The 12,823-nt window shown below is 39.7% G+C and overlaps 1 protein-coding gene across 1 annotated transcript in view; it reads left to right on the forward strand.

Annotated features, from left to right (window-relative positions):
* The first annotated feature begins 7,929 nt into the window (after nt 1–7,929).
* The window catches only part of GALNT8 (polypeptide N-acetylgalactosaminyltransferase 8), a 47,486-nt gene continuing 42,592 nt past the window's right edge, over nt 7,930–12,823 (forward strand). The window contains 1 exon segment of the mRNA XM_045781212.2: nt 7,930–8,137. Within this exon segment, the coding sequence (XP_045637168.2) occupies nt 7,930–8,137 (208 nt within the window).

Here is a 12,823-nt window from a genome sequence, read left to right on the forward strand (position 1 = left end):
GGTCGGAAGGATATTTTTAAAGTTCTATCCAAGAAAAACATGCAGCCAAGCATCCTTTATCCAGCAAGGCTGTCATTCAGAATTGATGGAGAGATAAGGACATTCCAGAATCGGCAGAAACTGACCGAATTCGTAACCACAAAACCAGCCCTACAGGAGATATTAAGGGGGGGTTCTATAAAAGTAAAAAGACCCCAAGAGTGATACAGAACAGAAATTTACAATCCATAGAAACAAAGACATCACAGGCAACATGACATCATTAACATCATAACTCTCAATAATCACTCTCAATGTGAATGGCCTAAATACTCCCATAAAACGCCACAGGGTTGCAGATTGGATAAAAGACATGACCCATCCATTTGCTATCTACAAGAGACTCATCTTGAACCTAAAGATACATCCAGACTGAAAGTGAAGGGATGGAAAACCATTTTTCATGCCAATGGACCTCAAAAGAAAGCTGGGGTAGCAATTCTCATATCAGACAGATTAGATTTAAAACTAAGGACTGTACTTAGAGATACAGAAGGACACTATATTATTCTTAAAGGATGTATCCAACAAGTGGATATGACAATTATAAATATCTATGCCCCCAACAGGGGAGCGGCAAGATACACAGCCAACTCTTAACCACAATAAAGAGACATATAGATAAAAATACGTTAATAGTAGGGGACCTCAACACTCTACTCTCAGCAATAGACAGATCACCTAAGCAGAAAATCAACAAAGAAACAAGAGCTTTGAATGACATACTAAACCAGATGGACCTCACAGAGATACAGAGAACACTACACCCCAGAACAACAGAATACTCATTCTTTTCAAATGCACATGGAACTTTCTCCAGAATAGACCATATACTGGGTCACAAAACAGGTCTCAACCGATACCAAAAGACTGAAATTATTCCCTGCATATTCTTAGACCACAATGCTTTGAAATTGGAACTCTACCACAAGGAAAAATTTGGAAAAAACTCAAATACTTGGAGACTAAGAACCATCTTGCTCAAGAATGATTCGATAAACTAGGAAATCAAAAACCAATTTAAACAATTTATGGAGACCAATGAGAATGAAAACACAATGGTCCAAAGCTTATGGGACACTGCAAAGGCAGTTTTAAGGGGAAATACATAGCTATCCAAGCCTCACTCAAAAGAATAGAAAAATCTAAAATGCAGTTTTTATATTCTCACCTCAAGAAGCTGGAGTTGGAACAGAAGAACAGACCACACCCATGCACGAGAAAGCAGTTGGTCAAGATTAGAGCAGAGATCAATGAATTAGAAACCAGGAGCACAGTAGAGCAGACCAACAGAACTAGAAGCTGGTTCTTTGAAAGAATAAATAAGATCAATAAGCCACTGGTAAGACTTATTCCAAAGAATAGAGAAAGGACCCAAATTAATAAAATTATGAATGAAAAGGGAGAGGTCACAACCAACACCAATGAAATATGAAGGATTATTAGAAATTTTAACAACAGCTTTATGCCAATAAATTAAATAACTTGAAAGAAATGGATGCCTTCCTGGAAACCTATAAACTACCAAGACTGAAACAGGGAGAAATTGATTTTTTAAACAGACCGATTAATTATGAAGAGATTGAAGCAGTGATGAAAAGCCTCCCCAAAAACAAGAGTCCAGGGCCTGATGGATTCCCCGGGGAATTCTACCAAGCATATCAACAAGAGTCAAGAACCATATGATCCTCTCAACTGATGCAGAAAAAGCATTTGACAAAATACAGCATCCTTTCCTGATTAAAACCCTTCAGAGTGTAAGGATAGAGGGTACATTCCTCAATTTCACAAAAACCATCTATGAAAAGCCTACAGCGAATATCATTCTCAATGGGGAAAAGCTGAAGCCTTTCCCTTCAGATCAGGAACACGACAAGAATGCCCACTCTCGCCACTATTATTCAACATAGTACTAGAAGTCCTTGCAACAGCAATCAGACAGCAAAAAGGGATAAAATGTATCCAAATCAGCAAAGAAGTCAAACTGTCTCTCTTCACAGATGACATGATACTCTATATGGAAAACCCAAAAGAATCCACTCCCAAACTACTAGAAGTTATAGAGCAATTCAGTAATGTGGCGGGGTACAAAATCAATGCTCAGAAATCAGTTGTGTTTCTATACAAGAACAATGAGACTGAAGAAAGAGAAAGTAGGGAATCCATTCCATTTACAATAGCACCAAAAATCATATGTTATCTCAGAATTAACTTAACCAGAGATGTAAAGGACCTATATTCTAGAAATTATAAATCACTCTTGAAAGACGTTGAAGAAGACACAAAAAGTTGGAAAAATATTCCATGCTCATGGATCGGAAGAATAAACATAGTTAATGCTACCCAGAGCAATCTACATTTTCAATGTCATCCCAATCAAAATACCAATGACATTTTTCAAAGAACAGCCTTAAATTTGTGTGGAACCAGAAAAGGCCCTGAATCGCCAAGGAATTGTTGAAAAGGAAAAACAAAGCTGGGGGTATCACATTGTCAGATTTCAAGCTATACTACAAAGCTGTGATCACAAAGACAGCATGGTACTGGCACAAAAACAGACACGTAGACCAATGGAGCAGAACAGAGAACCCGGAAATGGACCCTCGGCTCTTTGGGCAACTAATCTTTGATAAAGCAGGAAAAAACATCCAGTGGAAAAAAGACAGTCTCTTCAATAAATGGTGCTGGGAAAATTGGACAGCTACATGCAAAAGAATGAAACTTCACCACTCTCTCACACTATACACAAAGATAAACTCCAAATGGATGAAAGACCTCCATGTGAGACAGGAATCCATCAAAATCCTAGAGAAGAACATAGGCAGCAACCTCTATGACATCGGCCATAGGAACTTTTTTCATGACACATCTCCAAAGGCAAGAGAAACAAAAGAAAAAATGAACTTTTGGGACTTCATCAAAATAAAAGCTTCTGCACAGCCGAGGAAACAGTAAAAAAAATGAAGTGGCAGCCCATGGAATGGGAGAAGATATACGCAAATGACACTACAGATAAAAGACTGGTACCCAAGATCTACAAAGAACTTCTCAAACTCAATACACAAGAAACAAACAAACAAAAAAACAAATCATAAAATGGGCAGAAGTTATGAACAGACACTTTTCCAATGAAGACATACAAATGGCTAACAGACACATGAACGCATATTCAAAATCATTAGCCATGAGGGAAATTCACATCAAAACCACACTGAGATACCACCTTACGCCAGTTAGAATGGCAAAAATTGACAAGGCAGGAAACAACAAATGTTGGAGAGGATGCGGAGAAAGGGGATCCCTCTTACACTGTTGGTGGGAATGCAAGTTGGTACAGCCACTTTGGAAAACAGTGTGGAGGTCCCTTAAAAAGTTAAAAATTGAGCTACCCTGTGACCCAGCCATTGCACTACTGGGTATTTACCCCAATGATATAGACGTAGTGAAGAGAAGGGCACCCCAATGTTCATAGCAGCATTGTCCACAATAGCTGAATTGTGGAAGAAGCTGAGATGCCCTTCAACAGATGACTGGATTAAGAAGATGTTGTCCATATGTACAATGGAGTATTACTCAGCCATAAAAAAGAGCTATTTCTTAACATTTACAGCAACATGGATGGGACTGGAGGAGATAATGCTAAGCTAAATAAGTCAAGCAGAGAAAGACAATTATCATATGGTTTCACTCATTTATGGAACATAAGAAGTAGGTAGATCAGTAGGAGATGAAAGGGAAGAAGAAAGGGGGGTTAACAGAAGGGGGAATGAACCATGGGAGACTATGGACCCTGGGAAACAAACTGAGGGCTTCAGGGGGGAGGGAGGTGGGGGAATGGGATAGGCCTGTGATGGGTATTAAGGAGAGCACATATTGCATGGTGCACTGGGTGTTATATGCAAGTAATGAATCATGGAACTTTACATCAAAAACTAGGGATGTACTTTATGGTGACTAACATAACATAATAAAAAATTATTAAAAAAATTAAAAAATAAAAACACCAAAAAAAAGATATTTTAGAACTAGTCCACCACCACTACACATTACATAACTAATCATGGTCTACCACTATCATCACTTTACCAGTTCAAGTGAATTATAAAAATCTTACCTTATTTCAAGTTTCTTTACCCTCTTCCATTTATAATATGATTCTTAAGTACTTTTTCCATAGACATTGAAAAGCATATCAATGTAATTTTTGTGTCAAACTGTCAAACATAATTTAGAAAACTCAAGAAGGGAAGCCTTTTGTATTTACTCGTATTGTAACTCTTTCTGTTATTCTTTCTTTTTTCTGTGTGTTCTAAGATTCTTCCTTTCCTTCTTCTTTCCTTCCTTCCTTCCTTCCTTCCTTCCTTCCTTCCTTCCTTCCTTCCATATTTATTTATTTATTTATTTTAGAGAAAACCCATGTGCACATATGGGAATTGGGGGAGGTGCAGAAGTAGAGAATCTTCAACCAGATGCCCTGCTGAGCGTGGAGACCCACTTGGGGCTCGATCTCAGGACCCATGAGATCATGAACTGAGGTGAAACCAAGAGTCTGAGGCTCAACCAACTGAGCCATCCAAGCACCCCCAAGATTCTTCATTTTGAAAATTTCCTGTAAGCTTTCTTTTGTAAAAATTCTCTTAATCTTTCTTTGCCTTTCTTTTCTTCTCCTTCTCGTTCTTCTTCTTCTTCTTCTTCTTCTTCTTCTTCTTCTTCTTCTTCTTCTTCTTCTTCTTCTTCTTGTCTGAGAATGTGTTGATTTCTGGGTCATTCTTGAGGGATATTTTTGTTGGGTAAAGGATTTTGGATTGGCCATTATTTTCTTTACCCCCTTGACAAATGTTGCGACAGTTCCATTTGGTTTCTGTGATTTCTGATGGGAAATCTGCTATCACTTACGTTGTTTTTTCCATATGGGTGAGCTGACATTTCTCTCTTGCCACTCTTAAGAATTTTTTTCTTTTCTTTTTCTTTTCTTTCCTTCTTTCCTTCTTTCTTTCTTTCTTTCTTTCTTTCTTTCTTTCTTTCTTTCTTTCTTTTTTTCTTTCTTTCTTTCTTCTTTCTTCCTTCCTTCCTTCCTTCCTTCCTTCCTTCCTTCCTTCCTTCTTTCTTTCTTTCTTTCTTTCTTTCTTTCTCTCTTTCTTAGTTTTCAGAAGTTTGATTATGATGTGACTTGGTGTAGATTTCTTTGAGTTTATTGTATTTGCAGTTCACCCAGCTTCTTAAGCTTGTAAATGTATGTCTTTTGCCAGCTTTGGTTAATTTTCAGTCCTTATTTCTTTAAATTCTTGTTTAGCCTCACATTCTCTCCTCTCCTTCTGGGACAGATATGAAATATTAGATATTTTGTTGGAGTCTCAGGTTCTTGAAGCTCTTTTATTATTATTACAATTATTATTACTATTATTATTTTAAGGTTTTATTTATTTGTCAGAGAGAGAGAGTGAGCACACAAGCAGGGAGAGCAGCAGGCAGAGGGAGAAGCAAACTCCCAGCTGAGCTAGGGCCCCATGTGGGACTTGATCCCAGGATCCTGGGATCATGTCCTCAACCAAAGGCAGAGGCTTAACTGACTGAACCACCCAGGCATCCCTATGTTATTATTTTTAAGTTTGTTCTCACTTTGCTGTTCAGATTAATTTCCATTCTATCTTCTAATCAAGTTCACTGATTGTTTTCTCTATCTTCTTCATTGTGCTGTTAAGACTCTTCCTGTGATTTAAAAATGTTATTTATTGTATTTTTTTGTTCTAAAATTTCCATTTGGTTTTTCTTTATGTTTTTATTTCTTTCCTGAGGTCTGCTATTTCTTTGCTGAGACTTACTATTTTTTTCATTCGTTTGAAGCATGTTTATATCAGCTCACTGAAGTATTTTTTTGATGACTGCTTTAAATTTTTTCAGACAATTCTAACATCTGTGTCGTATAGGTGTTGGTGTCTGTTGATTGCCTTTTTCCATTCAAGTTGAGATTTGGTATGAAAAGTGATCTTTGATTGCATCCTGGACATTTGGGGTATTATGTTATTAGACTCAATTTTATTTAAATCTTCTGTTTTAGCAAGCTTTCTGACACTGTCCTGCTGGGAAAAGGAGGATGTCATCTTGTTATACCATGTGGGAACAGAAGTCCAGGTTTACTACTTGGCCTCCACTGATACCTGATGGGGCAGGGGTGCCTCAATATAGTGCTGAGGGAGAAAGTTCAGGTCCCCACTGGGCCTCTGCTGACAGCACTAGAGTGAAAGAGAGAGCCATTTCGTTACTACTCCCTTACTGGCATCACAGGGGAACAGGGATAAAAGTTGTGGCTTCCCTACTTGGCTTTCTCTGACACCATTCTAGAGGTGGATGAGTAGAGTGGAAACTGAGGCTCCCCACATGGTCTTTGTCAATGGGATGGCCATGGCACAGCAGATTTTTCAGTGCTGGCTGTTGGCTGGGGGAGGTCAGTTATTATCTAAACATTTTTTGTCTTGCTGGGCCGTCCCTTTCCTGTTCCTTTGGCCAGACAGACCAGGCTTTTCTTGGGGCTTTTATTGTTTTTTCTTACAGGTATTTACAGTTTAACAACTTCTCCAACATCCAGGGTAGGATATATTAGAAAAAAGAAAACACAGGGAACTCACTGCTGTCATTCCTCAGGTCCCAAGATCTCCAGCCAATCTATCCACTTTTCTCCACCTTTCAGTTTTCTTATGTATGTTTTATGTATGATGTCCAGAGTTTTTAGCTGCCCTAAGTGGGGGAGGAATAGAGATAAGTGGATCTACCCCATTTTATGCCAGAAATGGAAATGATCATGCATTTTTAATTTATTTTTTTACTCCAATTTGCAGGTGAGAGCATGGGGAAGATTTTGAAAAATAAGCAAAAAACCTCTACCTAATTCCTTCTTCTCATTTTACCTGATTTTCCAAATCCACATTTCTTTACTTTAATCCACATGTCTACTTCAGGTCTTGTCTGTGTATATATATATATATACTACATTTGGGAACCTAGCAAAAAGTCCAAGGGACTGGAATGGGGTGGAAGATACAATTATGGAGGGAACCAACACCAGAATAACAACTTTGAATTTTTGGCTCTGGGCAACAATTTGAAGTGTTTAATCTACAATGATGATGATTTGGTGCTTTGTCCAAATATATAGTGAGTGTGAGGTGTGGAAGCAGAAGAGTTACTGGAAGTTGGGGCAGAGTAGAACCATGTTGTATGAAGCTGTGCAGATGACAAGAAGAGGGTGGGACCAGTGAAGCATGACCATCCCTTGGGGTTCACCCCAAGGGACGGCTTCCAGCTCATCCACCTGCTTCTAGGTAGATCCAGAAGGACAGTCTTTCCTCAAGTTTATTGAACTAGCATTTGCTGCATATCTACTATGTTCAAGACCTCGTCGAGTTAAATAAAAGGACATCTGAGATGTGATTCTTGTTCTCAAAAAGCATATAGTACGGAAGCTTACCATCTTGTGGATTCTTTTTTCACATTATTTATCTCCTATACTTCACATGCCCTTTCAGAGAGTAATTTTACCAGATAGAGGGAGCATTAAAAAACAAAATAAAATGAAATCAAACACAGAGAGAAAAGCCTCTCCCACCACAGCCTGAGGTACCTCCAGGGGCAAGCATTAACCCGACTTCTAAGACAGTGCAAGGTGTGCCCAGGTACCCTCCCAGTCATTGGGTGGCTGCCCTGGCACACTCCACACACCTGACACTGCTCAGGGAGAAGCAGCCAGCTTGTAACAGGTTTTCCAGTTGAAGGACATCTAGGTTAGCAGGCGGTAGCTGGCAGAGACAAAGCTCAGCTGATTGTATCTTTAGCTTTCCTGGGCAGTGACACATTCAGGCCCGTAGGAAGTGACAGTTTCAGAGGCAGGGTATGATGCCCAGGAGAAATGTCCTCAAAATCCTCTGCATTGCGCTGGCTCTGGTTATTGCCATCGATGTCCTCCTGGTATTTTATACCAAGAAGACATTACAAAAGTTGGCTTGGGGAAATCTCCAAAAGCAGCTTCATTTGCCTCTGTCTGAATGGAACAGGACAGCGATAAAGAGACTCTCTCACGTGGAGGGGGATTTGCAGCATCTGAGAAAGTTTACAACATTAACTTGGAGGGATAATGATGATGATGATGGTGTGTGTGTGTGTGTGTGTGTGTGTGTGTTTAGGGACACTTAGAAAAGAGCAGTATGGAGGAAATAATGAATGAGACATCACATTCTTATTTCTCAGTTGCTCAGTCAAGCATCTGACGTTGAATTCAATCCCTCCAAATGGGAAGTAAGTGAGAATTATTGGGAATCAGAGCAAGCAGTTGAGGGGAGTGGAGCAGAATGTGTCTATGTGAATGGTGATGATCACAGGTATATGCATGTAGGCAGGGAGATTAAGGCTCAGTATAAAAATCCCTGAGAGACTCAGTAATAACTAGGCATAGCCTGTCCTTACGCCTTTGTGTGGCAGGAGCTGTTAAACAGAGGTGACAATCTCTGGGGCAAAGGCCTCCTTTCCATGTTGCTGTGAGCTCCCATTAGGAATTAATGGGGACTTGTTAGAGGACCTAAGATTGAACCCTGATATGGCCATGATAAGCAAGTTTTTGTCTCTCTCAGCCACAGACTCTGGATCTGTAGATGGAGATGAGAGGTTACCTGCCGGATCTGATACAGTTGTAAAATATATGCAGAAAATGTTCTATAAACATATAAGCATCACATATTTACCTCTCTCTTTTTAAGTTGAGGTATAACTGACATCTAACATTGTGTTAGTTTCAGGTATGCAACATAAAGGTTCAATATTTGTATATATTGTAAAATGATCACCATAATAAATCTAGTTAACACACATCATCACATAGTTATAAAATTTTATATGCAAATACAGAATTAACTATAGTCACCATGCTGTGCATTATATCCCATAACTTATTTATTTTATAACTGGAAGTTCGTACCTTTTGATGCCCTTTACTCATTTCACCCACCCCCATCCCCTGTCTCTCGAAACCACCAATCTACTCACTGTATCTATGAGCTCATTCCCAACCCTGTCTTTTTGTTTTGTTTTGTTTTAGATTCCACATATAAATGAGATCATACAGTAGTTATCTTTTTCTGTCTGACTTATTCAACTTAGCAGGATGCCCTAAAGATTTACCAAACTTTAACTTCTTCACATGAATTCTGGGGTTTTTAAAAATTTTTTTTCTGGGGTTTATTTTTGATTCTGGCTTGCCATGAAGCTCTAATCCCTCTGAATTTTATGTGTCTCAGGATCTGACTCCAGTGAGGGGAAGCAGCTGTGTTTCCTCTTCTCCCAAATGACAAGGATCTAAAGCTTGGGCCCCTGAAGGGAAGTGTTGAATGTGTGAGCAGGGAAATAACTGCGCAGACATGAAGGTATGTGCACATGGGGAAATATCCTTTTTATAATAGAATTGAGCATTGTCAGGCTTCAGGGTGAGGCCAAGGGATAGATAGAAGGACAGGAGACAGGAGAAACAAAAGGAAGAGTTTATAAGGAGACTGGAAGAAAAAGGGAAAACAAGATAAAGGGAGAGAGAAAACGCACTATAGCATCATATACGTCCTCCTTCATAAGAGTCATTATATTTTATTGTGGTATAAATTTCTGAAAGGCAAGTTTCATAAGGGCTGGTTTTATGAGTGTTTTATAGAGTATCTTACCACTCTATTCCCTGTATCTGGCATGTAGAAATTATTAATCAATGAATAATAAATAAATAAATAAAAATTAATAAATGAATGACTGTGGGAAGGAGAAAACAAGACAGGCAGACAAGGATGCAGGGAAGAGGGGTACAAGGCAAGAAAGTAGACAAAACACAGAGAAGATTGTCAGATCTAGAAGCCCTGGCTTTGAGCACACCCCAGTGGTTTAACATTAACTATGCAAATGTGCTTTGTACAGCTTCACCAGAGGATGCCTGTGTACCTAATCAGTCACTGACACTCTGGGGCAGAGCACCCAGACCACACCAGGACTCTCTCACCCAACCCCAGGGTTCATCCTTTTGGCTCAGCCTCCTCTGGCCTTAAAATAGCAGGACTTCTGCCTAGAGCCTGGCTTCGTTTTCCTTCAACTGGGACACAGTATGCCTTGAGAGCCACCCAGAGCCATCTCAGGTGCATTTCCCCTCCTTCTTTGCAATGACCAGTTCTTCCTTTTCTTGTTATTCTCGGTGCTTCCCCCTTTATTCACTCTAAAACGATATGATGTCAGGGACTCCCTGCCACGTGAGATGAATTTCAGAACGTCTTCTGGACCCTGGTTCCAGATCACAGATTCTCTTCTTTCCTAAAGGGCTTCCTGAAATCAAAAGCCTGTTCAATTACCAATCATCCTGGTTGCTCATTGCCTCCAAAATGATTGACAAAAGTCATAAGTCAATAAGGATGTCTACACAAATTATGTAAACTATTAAGAACAAAAGCAAACACATGATGATAATGTGGGAGGGGTTGATGACCCTAAACTAATTTTATGGAAACTCCCTAAATGTACTTTAAAGTCCCACCAAGAGACGACGCTGGATGTGCCCCTCTTGGGTTCCGGAAAGTTTCAGTATAGTCATGGGGACGGTCTAGTGACACTGTATTCATCCTGCTGGACTCTGCATTTACATCCTCAAATTGATTTTAGGGTGTCCAGGTCCAAACAATTTCCCATTGACAGCAGCGATGGAAGAGAAAAATCAGATATTCCCCAAGAGGAGCATAGGGGAATTCAAAGGCACAGAGAACCCAGACCACCCTATGACCCTCATATACTTAGAACATAAGAGTTTGAATGAAAATACTATTCAATTTGGAAAACTATAAAAATTCTGCTCTCATTTTTATTTTCCACTGGAGCAAATATGCTTGGTAATCACATGAGACTTTTATAAAAGACCAACCATTTATTTTGCTTATGGAGTTTGCTTTGACCATCCTCTTTTTGCTTTAATAGAACACCCTCATCAAGCAGGTGCCCCTGACTGCAATCATCCACAAAATTTCTTCTAACTTGCAGGAAAGTACTAGATGGGCTAGAAGGTGATACTATCAGTCTGGTTGGAATTTAGTGGGTTAGGGAGAATTAGTAGGAACTAAATGGGTCCTTATGGTAGAGTGTCTTGATTATCATTTTGGGCTTTAGTGCTGAGGAGTGTCATAATCCATGTTGGGCTTAGGAAATATTAATTGGCTCTAGATTTGGTCTGATTGAGGAGTCAGAGGTCTGTCACAGTAACCCTTTACCTCATTATGAAAACCTGGTCTCCCTCTTTCCTCTGCTAACATTTCTCTGGCTGACCTCCCTGACAAGTTTTCTCTCTCATGACAGACTTTGTAATGGCTTCTGGTTTAGTCTTTGTTTCTGGCCCCAATCCTGCTATCCCCCTGGGTGATGCAGTGTCATCATTCAATACCTTGCCCTTTCCATCTGTGAAGTTCTTTACCTACATCCCATCTCACATTTCTGTGGTGCATTCTGGACTTTGTCATCTCCCAGAATTGTTCACCTCAGAAATGACAAACTCATGATATCCATTCCTGATTGAAACCTCATGACTGCAACACATCCATCCAATTTTTTCTCTATAACAGTACCATTTCTCCAACTCTGCTCTTTGTAACTCCATTGCATACTTGTTCCGTTGCATCCTCCTAGGGATTCCCCCACACACACACACACACACTGTGTGAAATCAATCGCTCACCTTCTCTGTGCCTTCACCCAAGTGTTTGGTACTGCTGAAAAAATTCCCATAACTGAACCACTACAAATTCATGGTCACTTGTCTCAGCTGACCCTCTCTGGCCCCACAGTGCTTCTGTGTTTCACAAATCAGGTCTTACTCCAATTTCTTATCATAACAATTTAAAAAGTTCCTCACTTTTCTTAATATCCTTCCTCACTTCTCCCCAGCCCTCCCCCAGAAGAGAAAACAGAGAAAATAGAATTAATAGCCAAATTTTATTGTGTGCTAGGCTCTGTCCTTAGCACTTTATATGTGTTAATCCACTTAGTTATCACAGAAACCCTTCAAGATACTTGGTAAATCTAATACACCAAGAAGAGAAACCTACTGGCCAAGGTCACCCAGGTAGGAAAGGATAGGGTTGTCAGGCTAAGGAGCCTAGACTTTTAACATCTATATGGTAAATTGTTGGATAGGATCAGCCTGTCTTGTTTGCCACTCTCCTTAGGAACTAGCCAGAGGAGATGCTGCATAAGTCTTTGGTGAATCGATAGTCCAGATAAGAGTCAAAAGGCAATTAGACAGGAGTGGAATGAAAAGAAAAGGATGAATTCTACCTTGAAGAGGCATACTCTACACACATAGGCAACTGAATGGAAGTAGGGAAACAGAGTCAAAGGAGACCTGAGTTTTGGGGGTTGGTACCATTTGTAGAAATAGGGAGATAACCTCAGGAGAGTTGAGAGGAAAGTGATGAGTTCAGTTGTTAAGGAATTTGGGGAACTTGGGAAAAGCAAAATGAGAGGCATCTACAATAGACATTTAAGATGAAAGTTATGATGATGAAGAAGACCAACATTGACTGAGTATTTATTAAGTGACAAGTACTGTTTTAACAGACTCATTTAATTCTCAAAATCTATGCAGCAAGTGAAACTGTGATTATCCGCATTCAGAGAGTTTAAGATGCTTTCCTTAGGCCATGCAATTGCTTGGTGGCAGAGGTGACTTTCAAATTTAGTCAGTCGGAATCTAGAACTGCAGATTGTGTTTTGGGGGTGATAGTGG

Source organism: Ursus americanus, chromosome 25 (genome assembly GCF_024610735.1).
Source record: "Ursus americanus isolate L20-20 chromosome 25, mUrsAme1.1.p, whole genome shotgun sequence".
In the NCBI taxonomy this organism is placed as follows: domain Eukaryota; kingdom Metazoa; phylum Chordata; class Mammalia; order Carnivora; family Ursidae; genus Ursus; species Ursus americanus.